This window comes from Miniopterus schreibersii (genome assembly GCF_964146895.1).
Source record: "Miniopterus schreibersii genome assembly, chromosome: 16".
In the NCBI taxonomy this organism is placed as follows: domain Eukaryota; kingdom Metazoa; phylum Chordata; class Mammalia; order Chiroptera; family Miniopteridae; genus Miniopterus; species Miniopterus schreibersii.
Window position 1 is genome coordinate 384,281 of NC_138116.1, and position 16,313 is coordinate 400,593.

At 64.2% G+C, this 16,313-nt stretch overlaps 1 protein-coding gene and 1 long non-coding RNA gene across 2 annotated transcripts; both read right to left on the minus strand.

The window, feature by feature from the left end:
• Nucleotides 1–3,998: 3,998 nt before the first annotated feature.
• UTS2R (urotensin 2 receptor) lies at nucleotides 3,999–4,973 on the minus strand (the record flags this gene model as incomplete). Its single annotated transcript, XM_081161981.1, has 1 exon — nucleotides 3,999–4,973. A coding segment is annotated over one exon (975 nt), but the record flags the coding sequence as incomplete, so codon positions are not given.
• Nucleotides 4,974–10,929: 5,956 nt separating this feature from the next.
• Nucleotides 10,930–15,753, minus strand: LOC308569134. Its single transcript, XR_014000563.1, has 3 exons — nucleotides 15,562–15,753; nucleotides 11,466–11,608; nucleotides 10,930–11,386 (listed from the first exon to the last, which is right to left on the minus strand). It is a non-coding gene; the product is annotated as an uncharacterized lncRNA (long non-coding RNA).
• Between the last annotated feature and the right edge of the window lie 560 nt (nucleotides 15,754–16,313).

Genomic DNA, 16,313 nt, shown 5'->3' on the forward strand with positions numbered 1-16,313 from the left:
GCTGCCCCTGCACAGGTGCCTCTCCCATCCTGCAGCATGAGGTGCCATGGACATGGGAGGCAGGGGTGGAGTGAGGATCAGGGCTTGGAATCTTGCTGTGGTCACGAAGCTGGCCTGGTGCTAAGCTTGAGCTCCCTGCCCCTGCTGGCCATCCCAGGGTGGCCTGGACCTGGGGGAATTCAGTTAGCTCCTCCCATACCCCTTAAAGAACAGAGCTGGGGGGAGGGGCTCCTTCCTGGAAAATCCCCATGAGCAGGGAGGAGGTGGAAGGAAGAGGCGAGTGGGCACTGTTCAGGGTCCCCTCACAGCCAGGGTGCATTCCTGGACCTTGGCTTCATCCCCTGGAAAAAGTGGGGCACATGTTTGTACCTGCTGCCCCTCCCTGGGTCCCAGCCCCAAGCACAGTCCCTCAGGAAGGCCCACCCCACATAGCCAAAACCCCCTTTACCTGTGGGGGCTGGCAGGGTTCGTGGGGTGAGGACGTGGCAGTGAGGTTTGGATGGAGTGTTGGGAGGCCAAGGGCAGAAATTGAGATGCTCCTTCTCCTCCCCCTCAGGCCCCAGGGAGGGTCCTGGCCCAGGGCAGCAGCTCTGACGGCCAGTGGCAGGGGCGACGCCTTGTTTCCCTCCATATTTCACGCCAACACATAGTTCTGGGTTGAGACACAGGCTCTGCACTTTCGATCACACTGCGGGTGCCTGAGGCCACAGGGGCAAGGGGCCGCCCTGCCCACTGAGCTGGGGGATTGGCTTCGTCCTGCAGGCACCCTGTGGCCTAGGCATCCCCTTGAGTCCGAGCCCAGGTCCTCGGCTCTGAAAAAGGAACAAGAACTTAGGGAGAGAGACCCTGGGGGTACCTGTGGAGGGACCAGGGAATATGCATGTGGAGGGGGCGCAGGGAGGAGGAAGAGCCACCGAGGCCATCTCCCCACGATGAGCACTCACCACCCACCCACCCAGCCTTGGTCTCCCCCGCTCTCTGCGGGAAAGGTGGCCTTCGGGTCACCCCTGGGGAGCTCTCGGGCCTACCCCACCCCAGGAGAACTGGCCTACATGCTCTGCATGGAGCTGGCACTTGACCCGCCTGGAAAAGGCAGTTGTCTAGAGCTCCTGGCGGCTGCCTGGCTTCCTGTGCAGAGCGTCACTCCTCTGGAATTCCAATGGAAAAAGCTGCCCTGCGCATGGCCCTAGGGCTCCTGGATTCCTGGGGTGGTGGTTTGTGGGTGCATGGGGCTCTGGCTAGACTCTGGCCATTTGTCACCTCCCTCCAGGGGATGGAGGCTCCCACCTCCTACTGGCCGAGCTCCCCTCCTTTCTCATGCCTGGCAGCCAGGGTGGGCTCCTGAGTACCTCTCAGGGGAGGAAGGAGCCCAGCATCCTGCCACCCAAGGCAGGCCTTCCAGGTGACCCGGGTCAGAACTGCCTGTCAGCTAGGTGTGCACAGGTGTGAAATCAGGTAAGAGTTCAGGCCTTTGCAAACCAGCTTGGGCCACACTCCTGGGCAGCGCTACATATATGTCCACAGGGACTGTCACTGTCACTCACGGCTGTGCCTTCCCCCACGCCCCCAGGAGCTCCATGTGGTGAGGGTAGTCTCTGAGAGCTGAAAGTTCCCCAGGCAGGTAAACAATGATGTCCACTGGCTGTAGGTGCAACTTCACTTCCCAGAGTGAGTTCCCAGAAAGATCAGAAGGGAAGGGAATGGGAGTGTGTGTTTCTTTGTTGATAAATAACTGACACAAAGGGCAGCAGCCTGGGTGTGCAGCAGGTGACACGATTCCAGCCTTCTGTGCATTGGTGCGTGCTCAGCAGCAAGGTGGGGCTGGACTCTCACGGGCATCTGGACTGGGCTAGGCCACTCTCCTGGGGCCCAGAGTGCCTGAAAAAACCCCACGGGCCGTGGCCCCATCCACCCCCACTGCCCTGCAGTGATCAGCTGCCAAACCCAGGGAGACTGACTGGCGGGTGGGGCAGGAATGTGCCTGCACCTGGTAAACTCATCACCCACCACCAGGCTCCCATCCAGGACGTCTGCCTGCTGCCTCCTGGGAAGGAAACCTGTGCCACACTCACAGGCTCACACTTGTTTGTGTTAAATAAAACTTGGGGTTACATTATACAGTTTTACATTGTTTCCCCCATTTATCAATATCCTTAGATGTACCCCATGACAGTCCTTCCCAGTGACGCCTCTTGCTCTCAACCCTCCGTGTCTCATAAACTATGACCATGTCATAGTTTAACAGTCCACGGTGACTCTAATTTTTAATGCTGAAATGAGCATCACACATAAATCTCTATTCACATCTGACTTTCTGGTTTAAGGCAAAATTCTGGAAGTGGGAGTGCTGGCCACGGGCTAGACCCCGACCCATCTCTTGAAACCCAGTGCCAACTCCGTTCTCAAGAGCGTAGGTCCTGTCTTGGCTGCAGCATCTTTTTCTGCAGATTTTAAATGACTTACATAATCGAATGTATTGATCTTTTCCATGAGGGTGGCTATGGCCTCAGAGGGTGTCACTCTGGTCCCTGCTTCTCAGCACCCCTGACTATGGCCCTTATTGCTTTTCTAGGTGAACAGTGCTCAAGCAGGGATGGGCAGAGACTCTCCCTCCAAGACAGGCGGGTGTAGGCGGGATGGGTCCGCATAGCCCTGAGGAAAATGAGCATTGCAACCTGTCATGGAACCTTCTAAAGGTCCCGGGGCAGCCCAGAGCACCCCTGTGGTGGACAGCAGGGTCGGGGGGGGGGGGTGTCCTGGGGCAGTGGTCAGGTGCTTCGTGAGCCATGCTGCCCATGGGCTGAGCCTGGCTTTGGGGTTTTGCTGCTTCATCTGTAGGTCTGGGCGTTGAGTGGGTGACATCTAAATGCCGAGAGAACTCACCCATCACCCTGGCCTCCCTCGGCCTCTGTGTGCTCATCTGTCAGGCAGCAGACCCCCTCCCATCCCCACTGCTGACCGGCACTGCCCTGGAGGGTGGGGCGGGACCCAGAAGGTCCTCTCAGCTCCTGCATCCTGTGCTGTGGCTGCTCCTCCCCTGCACCCCTCCCCCTCCTCTCCGTTTCCACACCCCCAGCACTGGCCCCTTTGCCCAAGAAGGAGGGGGGACCTGGTCAGTGCCTTCCCAGGGCCAGGGGGCCAGGGCTAGGGCCAGGGGAGAACTGGCCAAAGGGCTTCAGATGACCCACAGAACCAAGATGACCCATAGTGACAATGGCCATGGTGACTCCCCACGGGCTGCCCCTCCCCCTAATAGATGCTCCCAGGAGGGAAAGTTCCAGGTTCCTGGGACAGGGCTGGGCTGCAAGGAGGAGTCGTTGGTGACCGCTCTTCGAGGTCACCTTTCCAAGAGGAAGGTGGACTGGGGGCCACTGCTCCCCACCCCCAGCCTGCGGGCAGCACCGTGCTGGCACCAACCTCGGCCAGGCCCGCAGCCGGGTGACCGGGAGGTGGCCGCTGCCCCAGAGCTGCCGTGATTAATCCGAGTTTACTGGGAACAGCTGCTCCTTTATTAAATGGGGGACATGCCGAGAGGGAGGACAGGGCCCAGGTGGTCACCACGGGTGGCGGTGCCCGGCCACTCCGGGAGCGGTCTGCCCGAGGGGTCCTGAGGCGGCTGCGCATCAGGGAAGAGGTGCAGCCAGGTGCCCGTGGCCACGGGCGTGGTCACTGACGGGCGGTGTTCCCCCATTGGAGGAACCGGGTGCTGACCGCTGCCGCGTGGACAGACGTCTGCAGCCGGCGGACCTCAGGCAGAGCGGAGGACTCTCCGGGGCCGGACAGCGGTCTCGTCCGCCGGGCCGCGGGCCTTCGGAACAGCACCAGAGGTTTCCCGGGAAAGAAGGGGGCGGCTCCGCGCCGACGGAGCTGAAGTGGGTGCTGGGCGGGCGGGCAGGGGACTTTCTGGGAGACACAGAGCGGGGCTGGAAGGGCTCCGGGGCCGCCCAGCAGGACCGCAGCTAGGCCACCGCGCCCCGGCGCCCACCTGGAGGCCGGGCTCAGGCGCAGACGCCCCGGGGGCGCCCCGGGTCGGGCGCGGCGCCGCAGGAAGGCGGGGGGCGGCGCCGGCGGAAGTCCCGGTAGTTCTTGGAGAGCAGCGTGTAGAGAAAGGGGTTCACGCAGCTGTTGCCGTAGGTGAGGCAGGTGGTCAGGTAGTTGACGATGCGCGAGCTGCGGGGCGCGAGCGGCGCGGCGCCGCGGTACTGGGCCAGCAGCTGCCAGGTCCAGAAGGGCAGGAAGCAGGCCCAGAAGAGCAGCACGATGCCCAGGATGAGGCCCAGCACCCGGGGGTTGGGCAGCCGCCGCGTGTGCGGGAAGGCGGCGCGCTGCGACCGCCAGTAGGCGCGGGCCAGGCGCACGTAGAGCAGCCCGATGGCCACGCCGGGCCCCACGATGCTGGTGCCGAAGAGCAGCGTCAGGTAGGCGCGGTGGGTGCTCGGGCCCCAGGCCGGCAGGCAGAGGCTCTTGTGGCCCCTGCGGACCAGCCGGATGGCCAGCGTCATGGGCAGCGCCAGCAGCAGCGCCAGCAGCCACGTGCCCAGCGCCAGGACCTTGCGGTAGCCCCGGGAGCGCCGCACGGCGTCCAGCGGCCGCAGCACGGCGGCGCAGCGCTCGCGGCTCATGACGGTCAGCGTGAAGATGCTGGCGTGCATGGTCAGCAGGTCCAGGCTGAAGAGCACGCGGCAGCCCACGTCCCCGAAGTGCCACTCCCTGGTGACGTAGGTGCTCACCACGAAGGGGATGCTGAGCAGGTAGAGCAGGTCGGCCAGCGCCAGGTTGACCACGTAGACGCGCATGGGCGCGCAGGCGCGCGGGAGGCGGCGCGTGGCCACGAGCGCGTACACGTTGCCCGCCACGCCCGCCGCGCCCATGGCCAGGAGCACGGCCCCGATGGCCCCGGTGGCCGCCAGGTCCCCCAGGGCGCCGGGCTCCGCGGGGCTGGCCCACGAGCCGTTGAGGGACGCGCGGGGCCCGCCCGTCGCAGCCGGCAGGGGGCACCTGCTCGCGGGCGGGGCGCTCGGGGCCATCTCCGCCCCTCGCGCCGCACTCGGAGGCACCTGCGGGCCGCGAGCCCGTCCTGCGGGACAAGACACCCGTCAGAAATGCGGTCAGGCGGCGGGGCTCCGCGGGGGGCGGCCTAGGATCCAGGGGTCGCGGTCCATCCCCGGTGGGGGCACAGGCCCGGGTTGCCGCTGGATCCCAGTGGGGGGCGTGCAGCAGGCAGCCGGTCCATGACTCTCATCATCGATGTTTCTCTCTCTCCCTCTCCCTTCCTCTCTCTGAAATCAATAAAGATTTTTTTTTTTAAATGCAGATCAGGCACCCCGCCCACGGGAGGGCTCAGTGCCCCCCCCAAGGGGTTTGCAGAGGGAGGGGCTCACCGCGGGGGCGGGCACAGCAGCCAACAGCCGGAAACCCCCACACGCTGTGTCCAGCCATAGAAACCAGGCAAAAGGGGACGCCCGTGCTTCTGTCCAGATGAGCCTGGGGGAAGCCAAAATCGGCTCTGCCAGGCTACCTGGGGGTGTCCCCTGGGAGCGGCACCGGAGAGCCCTCCGGGGGTGGCGACGTGCCGCCGGGGCCGGGAGGCGGGTGCACCGGCCTACGCACCTGTGAAGACTCTGGGGTGCACACCTGGGGTATCTTCTTACCCTACGAGGGTTATTTCAGGCCTAAAACGTGGGAATGCTTCCCGAGGAGAGGCCCCACCTCGCCCACACCCGGAGACAACACTGGCCCCGGGCTTTTCCCTCTGCACGTCCCGCGCCCAGGACAAGGACCTGCCCGCCTGGCGGCATCTCAGCCTCGGGTGCACGGGGACCTGGGCAGGGACGCAGCCCCAGGCGCCCGACGCGGGATCCGGCGCAGGCAGGGCCCCTCCTACCTGCCGGGCTCTAGAGCCCCCACCCCGCGGGGCGGCCGGGAACCCCAGCTGCGCGGGCGGCGGGACAGGCGGCTGCTGGGGACCAAGCTTCGGAGCCCGCGGGGCGCATTTGCGGCTCCACAGTCCTGTCGCCCCAAAACCCTCCCCGCACCGGGCACCGGGCGCCCCACACCGGGCGTTCCCCGCGCGCTCACCTCGGTCACGGAGCAGCAAGTCGAGCTCTCCTCGTCTCCAAACGCTCCTCCCGGCCCGGCCACAGGGGGCGTGGGGGTCCCGGGACTCGAGGCCGAGGGGAGTCCGCCCGCCGGGGCCGCCTGGACAGCGAGCGCGCCCGTCCTGACCGTCGCGGAAAGCCACCGGCAGCCAGCTGGGAACGCGCCCCCGCCCCGCGCCCGCGCTGGGCGTTTATAACCCGGCCGGGGTGCCAGGAGAGGGGGCGCTGGGGGCCGCGCCTCGGGGAGGGGCGCGGGATCGAGGGGAGACGGTGCCGTCGGCGCTGGAGGAGCCGGAGGAGGGCGGGAGGAGGGCAGGGCGTTGGGGGGGAAACGCGGGGGGGGGGGCGGGTGGCTGCCAGGACCTGGGCGAGAAGGTGCCCAAGGCTCTGGCCAAGGACAGCAATTCACAGCCCCGGTGAGGGTCACTCAATGCCCTGGTCACTAGAGAAGCCTCCAGGAACACAGCCCAGGGTCAGCTGCCGAGGTCACTGAGCAGCCCAGCCTGACATGGGCCCTCAGGGCCACAGCTCAGGACACAGGGATGACCAAGGACCACGGACAGCATCCACCAGACGCCCGGGTGGGGGCCAGCTCCCTACCCTTCTAGGAGCAGCTTTGGCCCCTCACCTCCTGGTCAAGCTGTCCAGCAGAGCCTAGGCCCCGCGGCCTTCTCTCCACTGGCGCTGGCACCAGGAGGGAAGGACAGGTGCTGGGCAGGTGCTGGGCAGAAGCTGCAGGCCCGGGGCAGGGCTGGGAATCCTGAGACGGGGCCCAGGGGCCAGGCAGGAAGGAGGGTGGGATGAGGGGAGGGAGATGGCTCAAGGCCCGAGGGGGGCAGAGGACATTCCCCGGGCTCCTGGTGGGGAGAGCCCTCTTCCCCAGCCTGGCCCTAGGGGACCTGAATGCCCAGAGCCGGAGATGGGTGGGGCCAGGCCTCGCTAGAAACAGGGGTGTCTGGGCTGCTGCTCCCGGCTGGGTTGCGGCGGCCCAGCCCCTAAAACCAACTGTGCTCTGTGCAGAAGCGACCCTGCCGCCGGTGCGTCACTTCACCGCCCAGTAAATCATGACCCATCCCAGAGGCCCCTTCCTGCAGGTGTGACCCAGCCCCGCTCTGTCGGTACAGAACGGGTCCGCTGGTTTTCTCCGTGAAAACCAGAAATCCGACTGTACGACTGCATTCCGCGGAAAATGAAGTTCCACGGACAGAACCTGGCCTCACGGGCTGCTTTGCGGGCGCCCATCAGCCCGACCACAGGGCAGTCCCGTGGCTGCCCACCTCCCCCTGCCCCACCCACCTGGGGAGGGGAGGGCGCAGGCCCCACGCCCCCCACGGAGTCCAGGGCCCCTGGGGGCGGCGTCGGGCAGAAGCTGCCGGCGGGGCTGGGCGGTGGCCCCTGAGCTCGGTCATCTCGAGGGGCAGTTAGGGACCCGGCCGGGCCCCGCCGTCGGTGGCTGCGCTTCTCGGGGACACTCCCGGCGCCGCCCGGGACGCAGCTGCGGGAGGAGACCGGCCGCCGCCGGGCACGCACAGGCCGGGGCCGCGCATTAGGGGCGCGTCCAGCGGCCCGCGCCACCCCGCGACAGGGCTGGAGCCGCGGGGCTGCGCGGAGGCCCGGGCGCTCCCGCCGCCAGGCGCCCGCCCCGCGCCCCCACGGACCCGCCGCGCCGCGGGGAGCACGATGGACGCCTCGGCGCACAGACGGCGCAGAAGCCGCCGAGCTGACGCCCCGGACCCGCCCCACTGGGCGACTGGGGCTCTTTAACCCCCACCCCCGCCAACCGGGTGCCCCAGGGGCTCGCACCCAGCCGCCTCCCCGGGCCCAGGGAGAGGAGGGGCGGCCTCCCAGGGTGCTCCGCGCGCCCACGTGTCTCCCAGGAGCCCCCGCGCGAGGCAGCGCTTCCCCCGGGCCGCCCGCGCCCCCGGGACAGCCGGCCGCGTGGCCCCCAGGACGGTCGGCCCCGCGCCCCCGGGACAGTCGGCCCCGTGCCCCGGGGAGGCCCCGCGCCCCCCGCCCCGTGTCCGGTGCTGACCCCGGCTCCTCGGGCCCAGCGCTGCCCGCCGGGGCCTTGTAACCCGCAGGCCGCGACCTCGGGCACTGTCCTAGCGGGTCCGGGTGACTGACCGTCGGCGTCCTCGTCCTGCGGCTGGAAGCCATTCCTCCCACTGTCCAGCGGCGGGTTCTTCGTGCTTTTCGGAAACCGGAAACCTGCCCGCCAGTTATTTACGTTCTGTGCTCACTTCCCCTCTTTGGTTCTCCTTTCCACTGTAAAGACTCATCAAAAGAGCGCAGTTTTGGAAACAGACTTTCCTCGTAAAGCGGCTTCGGGCTCACAGTGAACGGGAGCGGCCGGTGCAGGGAGTGCCCGCCCCTCCGCACACCCGGCGAGCGAGGCCGCTGGACACCCGCAGCCCGGGGCGAGCCTGCAGCCGGAGGGGCTCTCCCTCGTTTGTAACGGGCGCTCTGCCCGCGCCTAGGGGTTTTCAGAGGAAATTGGTCCTCGTGGGGCGTTAGATTTAGCGGTTCCCTGGGCCGCCATCTTGGGCCGAGCCACCGCTCCTCCGCTTCCGGTAAGGCACAGGCCCACCACTAGGCTCATCCTGTGACCTCGCGTAACCTTAACGTCTCCTAAAGTCCTGTTCCCGGCGCGGTCACATTGGGGGTTAGGGCTTCAACACAGGAACTTCGGGGGGACTCGGTGGGGTCCATAGAACTTTTCTCTGCGTTTTTACGCAAAATGCAATTAAAGTGAGCCCTGCGCTTACTGAGGCACGAGTGTGGACAGGTGGCTTTTGCAGCGACTTGCGGATGACCCGGGTATTCCGCCCTTTCCGAGCCCCGGCAGGGTGTCTGGGTGCAGCGGCGCCGGCGCCCGCGTGTCTGACAAGCACCCGGCGAGCGAGGCCGGGCTGGGCTCCGGCCAGGCCGCGCCCGGGGGCTGTGCTGGGCAAGGAGACCGGCAGCCTCCGGACGGGCCGGCGGCGGGCCTGCGACGCCGGGGAAGCAGCGCCCCCAGCGGCTCGGAGCGGGGCCGTTTGCCAGCAGCGCCCCCTGGTGGCCACTGCAGGCGGCGTGCACCGGGCGCCGCCCTGCCCGCCCGAACCCCGACCCCCGGGCTCTGCCCCGAACCCCGACCCAGGCCGAGGAGCCCCAGCGGCTCACCCGGCCCCGGTGGCCAGGGAAGAACCAGGACCCAGGAGCTCCCAGCTCTGCCGCCTGCTCAGCCTCCTGCTCGGTGAAGTCAGGACAGTGGAGGTGGGGTGTTGGGGTCCCGAGGCCTCCCCCAGAGCCTCTGGCTGCGGGCTGAGGCTGAGGCCGAGGCCGAGGCCGGGGGAGGTGGGCGTCGTGCTGGAGCCACCCCAGCAAGCTCCCTCCGTCCCTCCCTCCTCCCTCCAGTCCCTCTGTGACCAGCCAGGCCCCGGAGACCCAGGGCCCATGTGCACTGAGCACGTGCAGCTGTGTGCAGGTGCGTGGCGTGTGTGCACTGTGAGCGGGCCCATGTTTGCACCTGTGCATGAGTGTCGTCTGAGTGGGCACCTGTGGGCACCTGCCCACGGGCGCATCCCCCAGGGCTCCCCAAGCAGGTGCTTTGGTTTCTGGGTCCCATCAGCGCCGGGCTGTGTCTGGTGAGTGGAAGGAACAGGAGTTGCATAATCACCATAGGACTTGGGGTACGGAGGGCCTGACCACAGGCTGGGGCCGCAAAGTTAGAGAACCGAGAACCACAGGTTGTCAGAGGTCACCTGTGGGAAGGACATGCTCCTGGACGGTCACATTTCCTTTGAACTGTGGAAACAAAACCAACCGACTGTAACGTTCTCACCCCGTCTGCAGCCCCATGTCTGTGGTCCAGGCTGAAAGAAGTACCGGGAAGGGCCAAGGAGGGGAGCACTCGTCTACAGAGGCTTCTGTGCAGCCTGTTGAGGGCTTGCTGTTGAGTGGCTCCCGCCCTGAGCATCTCTGTTCTGGGAGAACTAGAGAGAGGCTCCCGCCGTGGGCAGGGCTGGGGTGGCCTGCGGACACTAGACACAATGCTCATATCTTGCTGACAGGGTTGACTCCAGGGTCAGCTGGCACATCTTAAAACACCGGCTCCTTAGCATCCAAGCTTTTCAAAAACATCAAGTAATGTGGGAAAGTGACACGCTGGCCCCGGGGTCGGGTTGCTGGCCCTGGAGGATGTGACGCAACACGTGGCCGATGCTCCCCGCAACCCTCGGGTGAAGCCGAAATAGTGACCAAGCAGCCCTTGGTCAGGGAAAAGGGGTGGAAATATGCACAAAGTAGTGATTCCAGAACCTACTCAGACTGGGAACAAAGGATTTGGAAATCTCGAGGTTTCCCTGGGACCCTTGCCCTGGCCTGGCTGTCTACAGTCCACCTGTGCTTTCTCACCCTCCCCTTCCCCCCGACAGAGGACGCCCAAGTTTTGAGCTCTCTTAAGACAGATTTAGGAATTAGTTGTCCCATCTTCTTGAGCTGGGCCTTCTCCATCAATAAACCTTTCCTTGCTCCAAAACTCTGACCTATTAAATGCGGGCTTTTCTTTTGAAACATCAGGCACCCCACGGCCCACCCCCTCATTAACCAGACAGAATGGTGCCAGGGCAGACCTTGGCCTGATACCATGGCCAACCACTCCCCGCCCTGGCCCCAGCCAATCAGTCGGGCGCACGACCCCAACTCCCCGAGCCACCGTGATTGATGATATTTTTCCCTGTATAACCCGTCCCCTGGAAGCCATCGGGAGTCAGGTCTCTGAGCGAGAGCTCATGTGCAACTGGGCTTCGTGCCATTTCATCAACTAATAAGCCTTTACGTCCTTGGCTGCAAACTCCTGATCGTGTTTTATTGGGCTTGGATGAGCGCAGACAGACCCCTTTGGTCCAGTAACAGAGTCACTGTGTCCAGCCCCCGACAGAGGGGCCTCCCTTAGCCTGGTTCCCTGAGTGACCTTGGGAGCAGGGTCCTGGGCAGAGGCTGCCCTGCAGCTCCCCTTCTCTGAGCAGAGGTGGGGACACCTGTGGGGGCCTGAATGTGGAGTCTCAGCTGGAGGCCCTGTGTGGACAGAGCCCTCCACCCAGGCTGTCACGGAAAGGCCACCCGCCGTGACCAGAGTCCTGCCACTTCTGGTCACACCCAGTGCCCATGTGAACACTTTCCGAGGCAGAGCATCTGACAGCCAGCGAGGTCCCCGAGGGCAGGGCCTGCCCAGCAGCCCTGGCAGGTGACGTGGGTTCTGTCCGGGCCGTGGGCACGTGCCTCCAGGCCCAGCGCACCGAGTGTGCCTGTTAGCAAAGGGAGGGGGCTATTAGCAAAGGAAGCGAGCAAAGGGATCAGCTGTTACTAAGCTTAATCAACCGGGACCTTGAGTCCGCATGTTCCACCAGGAAGTTACAGCTTCACCCCTTTTCTAGGGGGCCAGTCGGGCCGCAGATCCAATAAAGGGGGAGTTAGGCGCCTGCGCAGTAGGAGCCATGATGGTGACCACAGAGGCCTGTCAGTCTAACCTGGGAAAGGGATCATTGGTTAGTGGGTGGACCTACCAGAAGCCCCAAAAGCTTGGGAAGTTGATGGGTTATTTTGAAAAACCTTCTGGTCCTTCCCAAGCCTGAGATAATATAATCCCAGGGAACGGCCGAGGCTCCACCGGAACCTAGGAGGAAAGGCCGGACCCCCAGTGACAATGCCTGATGAGGAAGAGTGGGACCCCAGCCTGCCTCCATCCCACCCAGAGGGACCCCCTCCCCTGCCTCCCCTCCAGCAGGACCACGGTCTCGGCCAGAGAGGCCAAGGGCTGGGCCCCTCCCTGGGCCACCGGCCCTCTGTCCCAGGCCCTCTGCCTGCTCCGCTCCTGAGGGCCTCTGGGGAAGGTTCACCCACAGAGACACCCAGGACTGTCTCCCTCGATCTATATTTCCTAGCAGCCCTGGTGAAGGTCTTCCTCCAGCCATAACCCCCCACACTCCCTGGGCCTGGCTGGGGAGTTTCCCTGGGTCAGAACCGCTAGTTCTTGAGCTGCCTCTGGAACCTCCCTCTTCCTCCCCTGGGCTCGGGGCTCGTGGGGGGTCTCCCAGAAGGGCCTCGGTCAAAGGGGCCACATACCTCGGGGACCCACCCACCCTGCGGTTAAGTTGGAGTATCTTCCCAGGGAAGGTCCTGGTTCCCAGGCAATTCCGGGAATGGGAGTCAGGCAGCACCCTGGGGCCTCGAATGACTCATGTGAGCGGGATGAGGGCATCTGAGGAAAGCACGGCTTTGGGAGGCTCTGCCCTTGATGTGTGTTGGAAACACAGTGTGACCCATCACCACGGCCGTCTCCTCCAGCCCTGGCTCCCGGTCGTTGGAACACAGTCCAACAAACACAGCGCAGGAGGAAGTGTTACGCTGTCAGAAGCCCCTGGGGGAGCCGGGCCCTGCAGGTGAGGATCCCATGGGGTTGGCTCTGAACCCCACATTCTGCTGCACTTTGCCCTGTGCCTGGGGGGCCCTCAAGTGCTCCCTGGATGTCAGGGTCCTGTGCAGCTGACTGGAGCCCCTCTGGGAGGACAGGATCCCAGGCCCCACCAGGACCCTGGGAAAGGCCACGTTGACTCAGAGGCCTGCTGTCCAAGGCCTGACCCACATGACCACTGTCCCCTGCGCCTGCTTCCTGCTGCCCCCTGCAAGCGCAGCTGGGCCCCATCCTGCGGGACCTCACTGAGCTCAGAGGCACCCGAGGGAGGCTGGGCCCAGTGAGTGGGTGGGGATGCAGGAGGGGGGCATAGCAGGGTGGGCAGGGGCCCCAGCTTTTTGTGCCCGAGAACAGGAAGGGCCAGAGGCAAGAGTGCCTCATTCGTTTCAAGGATATGACCCCTCCTCAGGCCCCTGTGGGTGGTGGGGACCACAGCCCAGAGTGGGGGTGGGGGCTCCTCCGTTTAACTGTGGGGAGGGCGGCTGGAAATGCCTCGAGTGGCCTCCAAGTGACAGATGGTCAGTGCATCTCACACATGGGCCAAGTGACTTGCTCTGGGCACTCAGAGGGATGCCAGGGCCACCAGCCCGTCACTGTGTCCCCAGGTCATGTCGATTACAGCCACTGTGCTTGTAAGGTCACCAGGGGTGCTGGCCGGACCACGCCTAGCTTTCTATCTGCCTCTCCTTTGTAAATGCCATGCAAGGAGCACCTTGTCATAACTTGAGAAGAGCCCTGCCTGCCTTCTCCACACCAGGCCCCCTTCACACAGCAGGAACAGGCCACAGCTGCCTAACGGCCATTCTCCTTGCTAACGACAGAGGAGAGGTTTTCCCACAGGCCCCGGGAGATGTGCCGCGAGAAGAAAACAGCTGACAAAAGATAAGAGATGCGTTGGGGCTCAGACTGGCCCATTGCTCAGAAAAGAAAACACATTTTGAGAACTAAAGGAAAGGTTGCACTTTGATTTGGTTGCTCTGCCTGGACCCTGACCCTGTCCAGGAGCTTGCCGCAGAAATGCTGACCATTCTCCGGTTCCAGGAACTGGTGGAACTTCTTTTTAACACCATTGAAAATTACCTTGTTATTGGACTTCAACATCCTGGAAGGAGACACCCCACCCTCCCCTTGCACGCAGCCCTTCCTGATCCCTACATACCCAGCGGGCCGGCAGGAGAGGGGAGAGCAGAACTGACAGGCTGACCTGCTGCTCTCCACACTGCCGGCATTATTGGGATAAACGCTCAGAGACTCAGCTCTGTCTCTGCTGAATTTGGCTCAAGTAGCGACACGTGGCCCGGACCCGTGTTGTGTCCTGTTTCACTTCCAGGCAGAGCTGCCCCCCCCGCCTGCCACTGGCTACTGTGGTCACCAGCCCTGCCCCTGGTGCCACTTCAGGAAGGCAACACCGAGATGCACTGGCCAGCCCTGGCTGGACAGGCTCAGCGGTTAGAGCATCAGCCCACAGACTGAAGTGTCCCGGGTTCGAGACTCGGTTGCAGGCTCGATCCCTGGCCCGGGTCGGGGCATGTGTGGGAGGCAGCCAATCGCTGTGTCTCTCACATCGATGTTTCTCTCTCTCTCTCTCCTCCCCCTTCCCTCCCTCCCTTCCACTCTCTAAAAATCAATGGGAAAAATACCCTCAGCTAAGATTAACAACAACGAAAAAGGCAGGAAGAACTGGAAGTGCTGAGCCCCCTCCTGGGGGCAGAAGGGAAGGAGAGTGAAAAGCTGTGTCTCGTCCTAACATCCGGACGGCAGGGCCTGAGAGCGGCGGAGGCGAAGAGGAAGGACTTGAGAGTAGGAAGGAATTGCATTTCTTGGAATCAAACAGAAAGAAGAGGAAGGTCTCAGTGTAAGGGCCCCGGGCTCGGGGAGAGAGGATCAGAGCCCTCCCCACGCGCCGCAGTGAAGCGCAGGGAACCAGAGACGGGGTGGGCGTGAAGGGACAGGACCCCGGGCGGCCTCGCTGCAGCGGCGTCTTCCCAGGAAACACGGAGCCGTGACCCGAGAACGGTCTGCACAGCCACAGGTCGCCCAAACGAGCCGCGTGCCGGACGCACCCTTGGGGGGCGCGAGCCCACAGAGGGTACCCAGGAGAAGGAGACCCGGATCTTTACGTAGCTAAGAAAAGGCTTCTCATTGAGGCCCCGTCGGAGGGCGTGTCCGAGAGCAGAGCTCCCAGAAGCTGGGGGCAGTGTCCTAGGTCAGGAGCGCCAGGGGCCTCAGGCGGGTGGCAGGACAGAGGGAAGCACAGCCGTGCACCCGCGGTTTTAGTGAGTCACCCGCATCGAGGATGGAGTTTTACACCAGGGAGAGAAGGTGCAGATGGGGCCGGGCGTCTAAAGCTCTCATTTTTACATTTTTTTCAGGGTGGGGAGAAAGTAGTCCCTGCCTTTTACAGTCACTTGTCTTTGTAGCTGGAACCGTTAGGAAGCCCGGGTGGCCGTCCGCACGGAAGGCCCAGGCCCAGGTCAGGCGTTCACTGTGCTCCCTGGGCTACTGATGGCTCGGAGCAGCTTCCGCACCCTCTCCTGTCGCAGGGGTTTTTCGCTCAGACACCTCCCCTGACAACAGGCGAGCCCCGAGCCCCGAGCCCCGACCCCCAAGCCCCGAGCCCCGAGCCCCGAGCCCCGAGCCCCGAGCCCCGAGCCCCGAGCCCCGAGCCCCGAGCGGAGCGGCCAGCAGGCAGGCCTGCGGCCGAGGTGCGCGGTGCCTGGAGAAGGCGGGCCGTGTGCGCGGCCGACCTGCAGCCCGTGGGAAGGGGGAATGCGGAGGTTGAAGGCGGAGTTAGAGGAGGTTGCAGCTGGAAACAAAAAGGCAACACGGCCAGGCCTCTGGGGTGTTGGGAGCAAGCTGCTGAAGGATGTTTTTGGTTAAGTAGGAATTCATAACTGAAATCTAAAAATCCCCGGAACCTCAGGAAAGCGAAACTGCACACGTCCTGTGACTTTGGGGAAACCGAGGGTGACATGCCGGGAGAGGCCGGGTGCAGAACGGGAGTCTCACCTGCTAGGACAAGAGCCTGGCGCCTGTAAACCTGGGAGAGACACCTGCAGCGGAAGCGTGAGCGTGTGTGAGTGTGTCCGCAGGCCACAGGCAATTCCTACAGAGTCACACAAGGACATGCCCCCAGCAAGCAAACTGGAGCCCCAGTGAGACGTGGCAGATGCTCCCTTGTTCTCTCCTGGGCATTTGAGTGCTTTGGGAAGGCTGCGGAATAAGCTACTTTCACTTTCGAAGTAGGTAAATAATTTATCAATGCATCAAACTCCCAACAGCACCTGCTGTGGAGCCAGAGACTCGGCCCCTCCTGCGTGAACAGCCCCAGGGGCCAGCCCCCGAGCCCTGCCCAGGGGCCCAGGGTGGAGCTGAGGGAATCCCCGTGGGGCAGGATCGGAGGGAAAGGAAGGGCTGATGGGAGGTGGCCTCGGCGGGAGGGGGACCTGCAGAGAGGACATGGGGGTGGCATTTTGTCCCAAGGCTGGGTCTCCTCATTTGTGAGGCCCCTCTAGTGCCTCATTGGCCCTCTGGGTGGGGCCAGGGCCTCCGTGCCCCTTGGGGTGGGGGGTGAGCTCCACACGGCCCAGGCCTGTTTCCTCTGCCCAAAGCCTAACCCTCTGTAATGCCCTGGAGGACTTTGTCCGTTTCCATCCAGCTGCTGGCCCTTCTCACTGTCTGGCCGCCTTGGAGGTTCTGTTTACTCGCCTCTGGGCAGCTGGGACCCTCTGCTGTGTCCCGTCTGGGCTCCTTCTTGGTCA